Source organism: Stomoxys calcitrans, chromosome 1, assembly GCF_963082655.1.
Source record: "Stomoxys calcitrans chromosome 1, idStoCalc2.1, whole genome shotgun sequence".
In the NCBI taxonomy this organism is placed as follows: Eukaryota; Metazoa; Arthropoda; class Insecta; order Diptera; family Muscidae; genus Stomoxys; species Stomoxys calcitrans.
Window position 1 is genome coordinate 242702614 of NC_081552.1, and position 14934 is coordinate 242717547.

At 39.0% G+C, this 14934-nt stretch overlaps 1 protein-coding gene across 1 annotated transcript; it reads left to right on the forward strand.

Moving 5' to 3' along the window:
* The first annotated feature begins 2410 nt into the window (after positions 1–2410).
* On the forward strand, positions 2411–10539 carry LOC106092007 (G-protein coupled receptor Mth-like). Its single transcript, XM_059360162.1, has 7 exons — positions 2411–2801; positions 5452–5584; positions 9263–9460; positions 9549–9740; positions 9873–10011; positions 10073–10258; positions 10342–10539. Exons 1-7 carry the CDS (start codon positions 2487–2489, stop codon positions 10400–10402), a joined length of 1224 nt encoding a protein of 407 aa, XP_059216145.1. The 5' UTR covers positions 2411–2486; the 3' UTR covers positions 10403–10539.
* The last annotated feature ends 4395 nt before the right edge of the window (positions 10540–14934 follow it).

Genomic DNA, 14934 nt, shown 5'->3' on the forward strand with positions numbered 1-14934 from the left:
AACTATAGATAATAAAGGTCTGATCTGAACCATATTCTGGACGGATGAGCTTAAACAACTCACTGTTTTGAATCTCAGCGAAATCCATTAATAAATGCGGCTTTTATGGGGTTCGGAGCCTAAATCGGCAGATCGCTTTATATGGCAGCTATATCCAAATATGGTCCGATTTGGCTCATGCAAGAACTCGCACATGCACTTTGAAGAAAAACGGATCTGTGCAAAATTTCATTTCAATATCACAATTTTTGAAGGCGGTAGCGTGATTATAACAGACGGACGGACAGACACGCAGTCATCGTTAGATCACCTCAGAACTTTACGACGATCAAGAACATATATACTTTGTAGGGTCGAAATGGATATGTCGATGTGTTGCAAACGATGTGACAAAATAAATATACCCCCATCCTTCGGTGGTGGGTATAGAAGGAACGAAGAGGACAGATAGACCAATGTAGGAGGCTAAATCATTGCCGATCAACAATATATTGTATACTAGCTGGACAGGGCCCTCTCCGCTGCGCCTTCTTTCATTATCTTATTTTACGTTTTGGGGTGATGGTACGGCCTTTCAGATATTTAGCCCCAATGTGGATATGATATTGGTGCTCTACTTCCAAATTTCTTCCATTTGAGCCTTATGCTGCTATGGTCGGTAAATATGTCCTGTATGAGGATGTTTTTGAGGGTGAGGTAGAGCCCCATGTATCAAACTCGTGCTCTAGTCTCAAATACCTTTCATTTGAGTCTAATATTGTCATTATTGGTTTAAATTTGCATTTGACGGGCTTTGGAGGTTGGGTGGCCACCCTGGGGTTGGAGCGGCCCGCTGCGTACTTAGACCCAAATTTTAACACCATACTCGTTTTATGGTCTCTAATACCCTTCATTTGATACCCTTTTTTTGCGCATCGAACCACTTTCTGATATGGGTGGTGTTTTTCGGGATAATTTTAAGAAAACCGCTTCAGCCAAGTATCATATAGTCATAATGGGTGTAATCGGGTTTTTGAGGGGTGGCGTGATTCCCTATATTTCGATCTGATTTTGTATGCCAGATTCGAAATCTACTCACGAATATCTTTCATTTGAGCCCCATATTGAAATGAACGTCTAATATGTCTGTTTGAGGGAGTTTTGGGGCTGGGCGACCCGATGGGTACTTGGACTCAAATTTTGATGCCATATTCGTATTCTACTCTCCAATACCTTTCATTTCATACCTATTTTGTGCCGATCGGTCCACTTTTGGTTTTGGGTTGTGTTTTTGGCATAAGGGGGAGGGTCCGCCCCCCTTCCGATACCGAAAAATTATATAACCTATGTTTCCTTCCAGACCAACCTACACAATATGCGAAAATTTCGAGAAAATCGGTTCTGCTGTTTTTTAGTCTATACGGAACAAACAAACCGAGTCCCACAAATCCAGGATTGGGCGTTTTTGTGGGGGATGGGTGACCCCCTATAATTTGACATGAATTTGTATGCCAGATTCGTTTTATACTCCCGAATACTTTTCAGTTGATACCCATATTGTCTTTATCGGTCCACTTTTGATTTTTGGTGGTGTTTTTGGGGTAACGGTGGAGGGTCCGCCCCCTTCCTTTATCAATAAGTTATAAAGCCTATTACTACTTCCTGACCATATTGGTAATCTACTCCCGAATACTTTCATTTGAGTCCCATACTGTCATGATAGTTACATAAACCTATTATAAGGGGTCTTGGGGCTAGGGCGGCCCGCCTTGTACTTGGATCCAACTTTTATTATGAAATTCGTTTTTACTCTTGAATGCCTTCCATTTGTACTACATTTTGGGTAGTACTTTTGGGGTAAGGGGGAGGGTCCGCCCCCCTCCCGATATCAAAAAATTATATAGGCTATGTTTCCTTTCGGACCAACCTACACAATCTGTGAAAAATTCAAGGTAATCGGTTCAGCCGTTTTTGACAAAAAACAAACACAAATTGATTTTTATGTATAAGAAGAAGATTTTATGGGATCTTTGATGAATATTTCGAAGTGTTACAATCGGAATGATTAGGTTAGTATACCCCCATCTTATGATGGTGGGTATAAAAATGTAACCCTCATTAAAATAACCTAACTAAGTGATATCAATTCATCAGCGATATCTTGCGAGGGACAAAACATTTTACACATATTTAAGGGCTTAAGACAGCTCCTTCTGGACAGCTAATTGTTTATTAGTTATTTAAAAACTTTCACGTCATTGTTTATATGGGTATCTTTTTCTCATACAAATATAAACATACCAAGGGGGTTTTTAACATCACGATATATTTTTAAGTCGTATTCTTGTGGTTAGTGCGGTTGTAGGAAATCACTCCAAACAGATTTACATGTTATCTATCACACTTTAATGATTCAATCCTAATTGAGATTCACAAGAGTTCGATCGTTATGGTGTGCGCACCCATACCGTGAATTCAAAACGCCATCTGCCAACTGTTGTTTGAAGATGTTTCTTAAAGTGCTGGCATTAGCTTTGTTCTTTGTGAATTTAGTAACTTCGAGAGATATTTGCCAAGGTGACGAAACGTTATGCATTAAGGCTTGTTGCAATTCCACGGATTTCTATCGTGTAAATCCGGAAAAATGTCAACTAACATGGAAATATTATAATCTTTCACTGGAATCGAAATTGGATGTCTTCAATGGTAATCATCGCTATATGAATCTATTGGTGAAATTTTGGCATGATGTCAGTGTGCCATGTTTGAAATCGCAGGATGTGAAGTTTTCCTGGCATAGCAGCCAACGTTATGTCACAGAAGTAAGTAGAAATTTATAGAATTCTTAGGAGGCCACCGTAGCACAGAGTCCACCTATGACGCTGACGGCCTGGGTTCGAATCCTGGCGAGACCATCAGAAACAAGTAAAAGCGTGTTGAGTCTGGCAGGGCCGAATCTTATATACCCTCCACAATAGATCGCATTTGTCGAGTTCTTTTTGCGATATCTCATTTTTCTGGTAAACAAAGGATATAAGAAAATAATTGCCATAATATTGGAGCTATATCAAGTTATGGACCATTATTAAATTGAATGTTGGAGAAGATAGTAAAAGTCATTGTGTAAAATTTCAGACAATACGAGTAAGAATTGCGCCCTTTAGGGGCTCAAGAAGTAAAATAGCGAGATCGGTTTATGTGGGAGCTGTATCAAACTATAGGCCGAATCTGATCATATTTGGTACATATGTTGAAGGCCATGAGAGAAACCGTTGTACAAAATTTCTGCCATATTCAGAAATCAAGATCCCAGATCGGTATATATGGCAGCTATATCAGGTTATGGATCGATTTGAACCATATCTTGCATAGTTGTTAGAAGTCATAACAGAACACGTCATGCGAAATTTTAGCCAAATCGGATAGGAATTGCGCCCTCTAGTGGCTCAAAAAGTCAACATTCAAGATCGGTTTATATGACAGCTATATCAGGTTATGGACCAATTCAAACCATACTTAGCACAGTTGTTGAAGGTCATCACTCAACACGTCGTGCAAAATTTTAGCCAAATCGGATAAAATCCCTCTAGTGGCTCCAGAAGTCAAAATTCAAGATCGGTTTATATGACAGCTATATCAGGTTATGGACCATATTTAGCACAGTTGTTGGAAGTCATAACTCAACACGTTGAGCAAAATTTCAGCCAAATCGGATAGGAATTGCGCACTCCAGACGCTCAAGAAATCAAGACCCCAGATAGGTTTATACGACAGCTATATCAGGTTATGGACCGACTTTAACCATACTCCACACAGTTGTTGCAAGTCATAGTAAAATTGCTCATGCAAAATTTCAGCCAAATCGAATGAGAAGTGTGCCCTCTAGTGGCTCAAGAAGTCAAGATCCAAGATCAGTTCATAAGACAGCTATATCAGGTTATGGACCGATTTGAATAACACTTACCACAGTTATTCGAAAACAAAACAAAACACCTCATGCAAATTTTCAGCCAAATCGGGTGCGAATTGCGCCCTCTAATGACTCAAGAGATCAAGATCCAAGATCGGTTTATATGGCAGCTATATCAAAACATGGCCCGATATGGCCCATTTACAATCCCAAACGACCTACACTGATAAGAAGTATTTGTGCAAAAATTTTAAGTGGCTAGCTTTACTCCTTCGGAAGTTAGCGTGCTTTCGACAGGTAGACGGACGGATAGATGGACGGTCATGGCTAGATCGACTTAAAATGTCAAAACGTTCAAGAATTTATATACTTTATGGTGTCTTAGACGAATATTTGAAGGAGTTACAAACAGAATAACGAAATTAGTATACCCCCATCCTATGGTGGAGGGTATAAATATTTTCAACGGTGGTTTTCCCCTCCTAATGCTCCAAAGAGGTGTCGCACTGCGGCACTCCGTTCGGACTCGGCTATAAAAAGGAGGCATTGAGCTTAAAACTTGAATCGGACTGCACTCATTGATATGTGAGAAGTTTGCTCCTATTCCTTAGTAGAATGTTCATGGGCAAAATTTGCAATTTGCATAGAATTAGAATATGTTCAAAGTAGCTCTAAAATGGGGAAATATTATAATTAGAAGCAATAAATACTTTAATCTACGTTGCGTCCTCACTACGTAAATAAGCTATCTGTCAAACAGTTGGATTCTGTTAGAGAAATCATTGTAGTTCCTGTGGGTACACCCAGACAAAAAATGGAACATAGGTCTAAATTGCGAATAAGCTCATGGCTTAATTCTAAATCAAGTAGTTGCATCTTTAAGCTATGATCACATATTGTGCATTCAAATATCTTAACATTGGGAAGAGGAACCTCAACAACAATATTTAGATTACAATAAATGGATAACCTACAGATTCACTTGAAGAATAATCATGCTTCATGTGGATAACCAATGAGCAAAAATTGATGTATTCATCTTAACTGGAAAAATCCAATAGATCTCATAGTCAAAGTAAGAGTCTACGAGGATTTGGATAAAGACACAAGGAATCAACAAACTATGCTTAATTTTTGCAATACAGAACTTAACAAAGAAGACAAGCGAAGTAGACTGACACAAGAAGAAGAATACTTCCAAAAAATCCTATATTGTCTTGAAAAGGAAAGCGAATTTTGAGGTCTAACACAAGTTCTTTTAGAATAGAATAGAAGCGAAGTAGACTGACACAAGAAGAAGAATACTTCCAAAAATTCCTATATTGTCTTTAAAATTCTTTTAAAACAGAAGAGGGATAAACAACCCACAAGAATTTGGCAAAGATATGGGGACTGACTCTCTCATTAATGGAATGCTATGGTGATTTCGATAGATGTACAGACATGGCTAGATCGATATGGCATTTCATGACGGTAAAGACGGAATGACTAGGTTAATAGTCTTGTCATTATTGAAAGGATGTTCTAAAAATCATTTCTCTAATGCCTTTTTCTATTTTTAGGATCCATCACACATTCCCGATTACTGTTTTACAGAACAGTATAATAATAAAACTCATCATTACGATTTGGTGCCGCTAAATTGCGCTACTGAATACACTTGGTATAGCTATTCGAGATATGTAATAATTTCTGGTAAGTTTGGTAAACTTTGTAGGTGACAGAGAGATGGTAAGTTTCGATGTGTCTTTATCAGGACTTTTCTAGAACTAGGAGTAGAGCTAAATATGTGGTCTAAGATGCATTAAGAAACCTTGACAAACTGCGGGGATATTTCTCTCGTTAAAATAATTGCTGATTAATGATTTTAATCTCAATAAGTAAAAGCGTGCTAAGTTCGGCCGGGCCGAATATTATATAATCTCCACCATGGATCACATTTGTCTAGTTTTTTCCCGATATCTCTTTTTAGGCAAACATATGATAAAAGAAAACTAGTCCTTTTCCCGGGAGATCGGTTTATATGGGAGCTGTATCAGGCTTTAGACCAATTCAGATCATAATTGACACGTATGTTGAAGGTTATGAGAGAAGTCAGCCATATCGGATAATAATTGCGACCTCTAGAGGCTCAAGGAGTCAAGGTCCCAGATCGGTTTAAATGGCAGCTATATCAGGTTATGGATCAATTAAAACCATATTTGGCACAACTGTTGGAAGTCATAACAAAACTCTTCTTGCAAAATTTCAGCCAAATCGGATAATAATTGCTCCCTCTAGAGGCTCAAGAAGTCAAGATCCCAGGTCGGTTTATATGGCAGCAATATCAGGTTATGAACCATTTAAAGTCATATTTGGCACAACTGTTGGAAGTCATAACAAAACACTTTTTGCAAAATTTCAGCCAAATCGGATAAGAATTGTGCTCTCTAGTGGCTCAAGATGTCAAAATTCAAGATCGGTTTATATGGCAGCTATATCAGGACATGGACCGATTTAAATCATACTTAGCACAGTTGTCGGAAGTCATAAAAAACCATCTCATGCAAAATTTCAGCCATATAGGGTGAGAATTGCGCCCTCTAGTGACTCAAGAAGTCAAGATCCAAGATCCGGCAGCTATATCAAAACATGGACCGACATGGCCCATTTACAATACCAACCGACCTTCACTAATAACAAGTCAAGCGGCTAGCTTTTACTCGTTCGAAAGTAAGCGTGCTTTCGACAGAGAGACGGACGGACATGGCTAGATCGACTTAAAATATCACGACGATCAAGAATATATATACTTTATGGTGTCTCAGAGGAATATTTCGAGGATTTACAAGCAGAATGACGAAATTAGTATACCCCCATCCTATGGTGGAAGGTACAATGATATGAGACTTCATTTTTATTGGCAAGTCCGCATGGCGTGCCGCAGAGATTGCAACTAAATACTAAAGTTTTACACTGCTAAATAACTCACAAATGTAGCCGGCATAAGTAAGGGGAATAACAGCGATGAAAAAGAGAATTATTGCTTTTATTTCACATACCGACCGATCAAACGGGAGGGAAGTATGCTGAGGTTTCAATCATATGATACTTGTTCTTCTAGTCTAATCATTCATTCGATTATTATGAGCACTTTTTGCTCAAAGAGATAGATCAAATGAGCCAGATCTATTTGCCCTATTATAGCCACCAACCAAGGACTGGGGTATATTCACTTTGTTATTCCGTTTGCAACACGTCATATTCTTGATCAGCGTAAAAATCTAAGACGATCTAGCCATGTCCGTCCGTCTGTCTGTTGAAATCACACTACAATCTTAAAAAATAGAGATATTGAGCTGGAACTCTGCACAGATTCTTTTTTTGCCTATAACCAGGTTAAGTTCAAAGATGGACTATATCGGACTATTTATTGATATAGCCCCTATATTGACCTATCCGCCGATGAAGGGTTTTAGGCGCATAAAAGGCGCATTTATTATCCAGTTTTGCCAAACTTTGGGACAGTGAGTTGTGTTAGGCCCTTCGACATCCTTCTTCAATTTGGCCCAGATCGGTCCACATTTAAATATATGGGTGGCATATAGACCGATCTCTCGATTTAAGGTTTTGGGCCCATAAAAGGCTCATTTATTGTCCGATGTCACCGCAATTTGGGACAATGAGTTGTGTTAGGCCCTTCGACATTATTCTTCAATTTGGCTCAGATCGGTTCAGATTTGAATATAGCTGCCATATAGACCGATCTCTCGATTTAAGGTTTTGGGACCATAAAAGACGCATTTATTGTCTGATTTTGCCAAAATTCGGGACATTGAGTTGTGTTAGGCCCTTCGACATCCTTCTTCATTTTGGTTCAGATCGGTCCGGATTTGGATATAGCTGCCATATAGACCGATCTCTCGATTTAAGCTTTTGAGCCCATAAAAGGCGCATTTATTGTCCGATGTCTCCTAAATTTGGGACATTGAGTAGTGGTAGGCCCTACGACGTCCTTTTTTAATTTGGCACGGATCGGCCCAGATTTGAATATAGCTGCCATACAGGCCGATATCTCGATTTAAAGTTTTGGCCCCATAAAAGGCGCATTTATAATCCGATTTCACTGAAATTTGCCACAGTGGCTTATGTTAGGTTTATCGACATCCGTGTCGTATATGGTTCAGTTCGGTTTATTTTTAGTAATAGCTTTAGTAACTAGATCAATATTTTGCTATACACAACTGATCTATGGTATGACATAAGGTATGCATTTTTCACCGGATTTTGACCAAAGGTGGTTTACCTATATACCCGAGGTGGTGGGTATCCAAAGTTCGGCCGGCTGAATTTAAATCCTTTTTTATTTGATCTAGCCATGTCCGTTCGCCTGTCTGCTGAAAGCACGCTAACTTTCAAAGGCGTAAAGCTAGGCGCTCGATCTTCGGTCTTGGCTTCTTAAGCCTCTAGAGGCCGCAATTCTTATCCTATTTGGCTGAAATTTTACATGAAATGTTTTGTTATGACTTCCAATGACTGTGCTAAATATGGTTCATAACCTGATATAGCTTCCATATAAACCGGTCATGGATCTGGACTTCTTGAACCACTAGGGGGCGCAATTCTTATCCCATTTTGGTTGAAATTATGCATGAAGTGTTTTGTTGTGACTTCCAACAAATGTGCTTAGTATGGTTAAAATAGCCTGATATAACTGTCATATAAACCAATCTTGGGACTTGACATCTTGAACCACTAGAGGACGCAATTCTTATCCGATTTGGCTGAAATTTGGCACAAAGCGTTTTGTCGTGACTTTCAATAACTGTGCTAAGTATGAAGTCGGTCCATAACCTGATATAGGTGCCATATAAACCGATCTTGGATCTTGACTTCTTAAGCCTCTAAAGGCCGCAATTCTTGCTGAAATTTTGTACAACGGCTTCGACTATGACCTTCAACATACATGTTCCATACAGTCTTAATCGATCTATGGCCTGATATAGCTCCCATATAAACCTATCTCCCGATTTTGCTTCTTGATCCCCTACAAGGCGCAATTCTTATCCAAATGAACTGAAATATTACACAATGACTTCTACTATGATCTTAACATTCAATTCACTTATGGTCCGAATAGGACTATAATTTGATATATCTCCAATAGCATAACAATTGTTATCCATTATTCCTTGTTTACCTAAAAAGAGATACCGCGCAAAGAATTCGACGAATACGATCCATGGTGGAGAGTATAAATAGGATTCGGCCCGGCCGAACTTCTCACGTTCTTACTTGTTTTGAACTATGTGTTTGAATACTTTTATAAAAAAACATTTATTATAATTCTTTATTACAATTAATATTGAAAATCTCTAATTTTCTCTCATTAAGGCTTAGTGCTATCGGTGTTACTCCTTTTGTCAACTATATGCATATATTTGGTCATAAAGGAGTTGCGTGATAATATGCGATTGAAACTTTTCATTTGGTATCTGACCTCTCTAGTTCTGGCCCATAGTTGTATGATAACATGCGTTCATATTATTTGGGAATATTACGATGGATTGAAACTGCTATCCATTGCAGTGGGTGAGTATTCAAATGCTTAAGCGATAATTATTCCAAAAATACCTTTCAGTTTTCCTATCTTATTCAACAACACATCTTTCTCTATAAGGTTTTATATCTTCCTACTTTTTTATGGCCACATTTTTGTGCATGAGTGTGATTGGTTTCGAAATCTGGATAACTTTCAGAGAATTGGGTCCGGAAAATTCTCTAAGGTGCGATAACAAACGTTATAAAATGTATGCCATTTATGTTTGGAGTGTGCCGATAATCTTCTACATACTGTATATGTTGACGCTGAGTAAGTTAATTTACCATGCAGTAACTGTATAGAAAATATTTGTTTATTAAATTTATTTTAGAAATGTTTGCTTTGGTGAAAAATATTTCATTTTATTTATAAGTTTTTCGTATGCTTATTTATTTATTACAGGCAGTATATGGTCATTTGGTCCTGTTGTCATCATATTATTCTTGAATTTTTTCATATTCATTATAATGTCATTTCAAATATGCATTATTCGTTACAATGTCTCCACTGTTAGATCGGAACAAAATAACATTTTTCGAACGTAAGTGCATTATAGATAGAACTATGCCACATAACCTTCATCATCGTTTCTATAATTTCAGTGCTAAAACCATATTGAGTATATTTTTCATGATGGGCATACCCAGAATTATATTCTTTGTTTTCCTCTATATGAGCAATCTGGCTTACTATATGATATCGAAATATATTTTCTTGTCCATTGAGGCTCCATTGATTTTTAAATTGTTTGTGTTGAAGACAAATGTTTGGAATATGCTGAAGAACAGGTTAAACTCATTTATAGAAGGTATCCTACACTTGACTACAATGAATAATGGTTATCCTTTCTTGTTTGAACTTTTTATTACAGTTTTTGGCATAGGTATACTCAGGCGAATACCACAACGGATGATATGTCATCAGTACCATGAAATATAACGAAAACTAGTGGATGAAAGAGATATCTGAAAAAAAAAACATAAATTCTGTTTTTAAGTTTGTATGGAAAAACTTAACTGAAACAAAACAAAAACATCAACAATAAATTTAGAGAATATTTTATTGCTCATTCATTGTACCGTAAAAATTTGAAAAAAACAAGTAAAAGCGTGCTAAGTTTGGCCGGGCTGAATCTTATAAACCCTGGATCGCATTTGTCGAGTTCTTTTTCCAGGCATCTCTTCTTAGGCAAAAAAAAAGGATAAAAGGAAAGATTTGTTCTGCTCTTAGAGCGATATTAAGATATGGTCTGGTTCGTACCACAATTAAATTATATGTTGGCGACCGGTGTAAAATGTTACCCAATTCGAATAAGAATTGCGCCCTTTAGGGGCTCAAGAAGTACAATAAAATAGAGAGAACGATTTATATGGGAGCTGTATCAGGCTATAGACCGATTCAGACCATAATAAACACGTATGTTGATGGTAATGAGAGGATCCGTCGTACAAAATTTCAGGCAAATCGGTTAATAATTGCGACCTCTAGAGTCTCAAGAAGTCAAGATCCCAGATCGGTTTATATTGCAGCCATATCAGGTCATGAACCGATTTGAACCTTGTGCACAGTTGTTGAAAGGAAGAATAAAATACGTCATGCAAAATTTAAGCCAAATCGGATAAGAATTGCGCCCTCTAAGAGCTCAAGAAGTCAAGTCCCCAGATCGGTTTATATGACAGCTATGTCAGATTGTGGACCGATTTGAACCATACATAGCACAGTTGTTGGAAATCATAACAGAATACTTCGTGGAAAATTTCATTCAAATCGGATAAGAATTGCGCCCCCTAGTGGCACAAGAAGTCAAGATTCAAGATGGCAGCTTCATTATGATACCACAGGAACCGAAGAAGGAAGACGCCTTCTACTTTCTACCGTTACACCATCCAGATCGCTTTAAAATTGGGCTTTTTAAAGCGATTTTGCGAATGTTCATATCCTCTAAATCAGACAGGTTCTCAAAGAAATGTGAACCTTAGGTGGAACTCCTTCTGACTGCTAGTGCGGGACACACACAGACAGAAGGTGTTCTATAGTCTCTTTTTCATCGATGTCCTCACAGCTTCTGCAAAAGTCGTTGCAAGCAACCTTTAGTCTGTCAGCATGATTTCCGACTAGACAGTGACCTGTCATGACGGACACAATGACTGAGACATCTGTTCAAGTCAATGACAGCAATGCGGTAGACCTCTTCAAGTCTAGATTAGGTCACATAGTTTTGGAATGCTCACAGCCCCCTCTTTGTGACCATCTATCATTCGTTGTCCTTCGGGCCTGGTCCTGAAAACTTAGCTTACATGTCGCTAGAGGCATACCCACAGAATGTAGTATCACTGGAATGTGTCGGGTAATTCCTAGTCTCACAAGCTCGTCCACTTTACAATTCTCCGGAATATCTCTGTGGCCCAGCCATCTCGTTGAGACATCTACAACAGTCGAGGGCGGTTGTTGTACTCAGAAATACCTTCTCTAGGGATTTCATGGCTGCCTGACTGTCTGAGACGATATATATGCCAATCGTGGTAATGACATTACAACTTAGCCATTCCACCACGTCCTTAATTGCAAGGATCTCCGCTTGAAACACACTGCAGTGGACGGGTAACCTTTTCGATATGACCAGTTCTAAATCTTTAGAGTAAACCTCAAAGCCCACCTGGTCGTTTAGTTTGGAACCATCCGTATAGAAGTCTATGTAACTTCTGTTACCAGGGATATCGTAGTTCCAATCGGTTCTACTAGGAATAGTGGCACAGTTCTTTTTATCAAAAAGCGGCTCTTTCAAAGGCAGCAGTTACTACATCCGGTGACCGATCTATGATATCATGTCGTCGGCATAGGCGAGTAGCATATGTTCTCTTGTGACTAGTGTGCCATATCTATTCACATCTGCATCTCGTATAATCTTCTCCAGCAGGATATTAAAGAGATCACACGATAGGCTGTTTCCTTGTCTGAAACCTGGTTTGGTATTTAATGGCTCGGAGAGATTCTTTTCTATTCTTACTGAGGAACGCGTATCAGCAAGTGTTATCCTGCAGAGTCTTATTAATTTTACAGGGATACCAAACTCAGATATGGCTTGAAATACCTATGAACGTAAAGTTGTATCGAAAGCGGTTTTGTAGTCCATAAAGAGAGGGTAAATGTTGATTTGTCCTTCTCCGGTTTTTTCCAGGATTTGTCGCAGTGTGAATATCCGATTCAGGGTGGATTTACCAGGTCTAAAGCCGCATTGATTATCTCATTGACTTTTGGTTTTAATCTTTCACATAGTATGCCCGAGAGTATATTGTATGCGATGGGGAGGAGATTTATTCCGCTGTAGTTGGTACATTCAACATTCTTGTCTCCTCTCTGGTGTGCGGGACATAGTATGCTGAGGTTCCAATCATTGGGTATGCGCTCTTCTAGCCAGATTGCACAGATAAGCTGATGCATACGCCTTATCACCGTGTCGCCTCCGGTCTTAAATAGTTCAGAGGGTAACCCGTCAGCACCTGCTGCCTTGGTGTTCTTCAGTCGGGTCACTGCTACTTGGACCATCATCAGGGATTGGTTCTGCGGTAGCCTCTTCTCCGCCAACGTCGGACACTAGCAGTTGGGTAAAATATTCTTTCCATAACCTCAGCATGCTATCTGTGCCAGTTACCAGAAATCCTTCGTTGTCTCTGCAGTGTGCCTGCACCAAAGCCAATGGTTTGATGTTTAATTATTTGGTAGAATTTCAGGACTTCATTCTAACTCCTGTACATCTCAATTCACTCACACTCATGTCTTTCCATTTCCTTTTTATACTCACCACCATAGAATGGGGGTATACTAATTTCGTCATTGTGTTTGTAACACCTCGAAATGTGCGTCTTTGACCCCATAAAGTATATATATTCTTGATCATCATGACATTTTAAGTCGATCTAGCCATGTTCCTCCGTCTGTCTGTCGAAAGCACGTTAACTTTCGAAGGAGTAAAGCTATGAGCTTGAAATTTTGCACAAATTCTTTTTAGTGTAGTGTAGGTCGGTTGGGATTATAAATGGGCCATATCGGTCCATGTTTCGATATAGCTGCCATATAAACCGTTCTTGGATATTACCTTCTTAAACCTCTAGAGGGCGCAATTATTATCCGATTTGACTGAAATTTTGCGCGAGGTGTTTTGTTATGACTTCCAATAATTGTGTTAAGTGTGGTTCAAATCGGTTCATAACTTGAAAAAGCTGCCATATAAACCGATCTGGGTCTTGACTTCTTCAGCTTTTAGAAGGCGCAATTCTTATCCTATTTGGCTATAATTTTGCATGAGGTGTTTTGTTATGACTTCCAACAACTGTGCTTAGTATGACACAAATCAGTACATAACCTGGTATAGCTGCCATATAAACCGATCTTGGATCATGGCTTCTTGAGCCACTGGAGGGAGCAATTCTTACCCGATTTGGCTGACATTTTGCACGAAGTGTTTTGTTATGATTTCCAACAATTGCGCTTAGTATGGCGTAAATCGGTAAATAACCTGGTATAGCTGCCATATAAAACGATCAGGGATCTTGATTTCTTGAGCCTCTAGAGAGCGCAATTCTCATCCGATTTGTCACAAATTTTGTACAACGGCTTCTCTCATGACCTTCAACATACATGTCTAATATGATCTGAATTGATCTATAGACTAATACAGCTCCCATATAAAGCGATCTTCCGATTTTGCTTCTAGAGCCGCTACAAGGCGCAATTCTTGTCCAAATGGACTGATATATTACGCAATGACTTCTACAATGTTCATCATTCAATTTATTCATGGTCCGAATCGGACTATAAATTGATATAGCTCCAATAGCATAATAGTTTTTATTCAATATTCTTTGTTTGCCTAAAAAGGGATACCGCGCATAGAACTCGATAAATACAATCTATGATGGATGGTATATAAGATTCGGCCCGGCCGAACTTAGCACGCTCTTACTTGTTCTTTTTGCGGAATAGACTTTTCTCCTCTCTCCTTTTCTTTCGATACCTCTCCTTCATCTGGTGCGTTGCTACTGATTGCAGGGTTGCTTTATATGCCGCATTCTTGACTTCAGTAGCATCTTGACACTCTTGTTCGTACCATGGGTTTCTTAGAGGAGGGCTTCCGTTAGCCAAGTACTGATTTCACGGCATTTTCCATGGAGTGCAATAGTTTGCCACTGCGCCGCTATATCAATGGAACAAGGAGTGTTTTCATCAAGTAGTTGGGTCATTGGACCGGAGTATGTCGCTGCCATCTGTTGTGTTTGCAGATCGTACGCCATGTTCAAGCGGGTGCGAACCTTTGCTACAACAAGGTAATGATCCGAATCTATATTCGCTGCACGGAACGATCGTACATCTAACACGCCGGATGAATGCCTTCCATCTATCACAACATTATCAAATTGATCCCTCATCTTTTGAGGGATCCCTCAGCTATATAGCATAGTTCGTC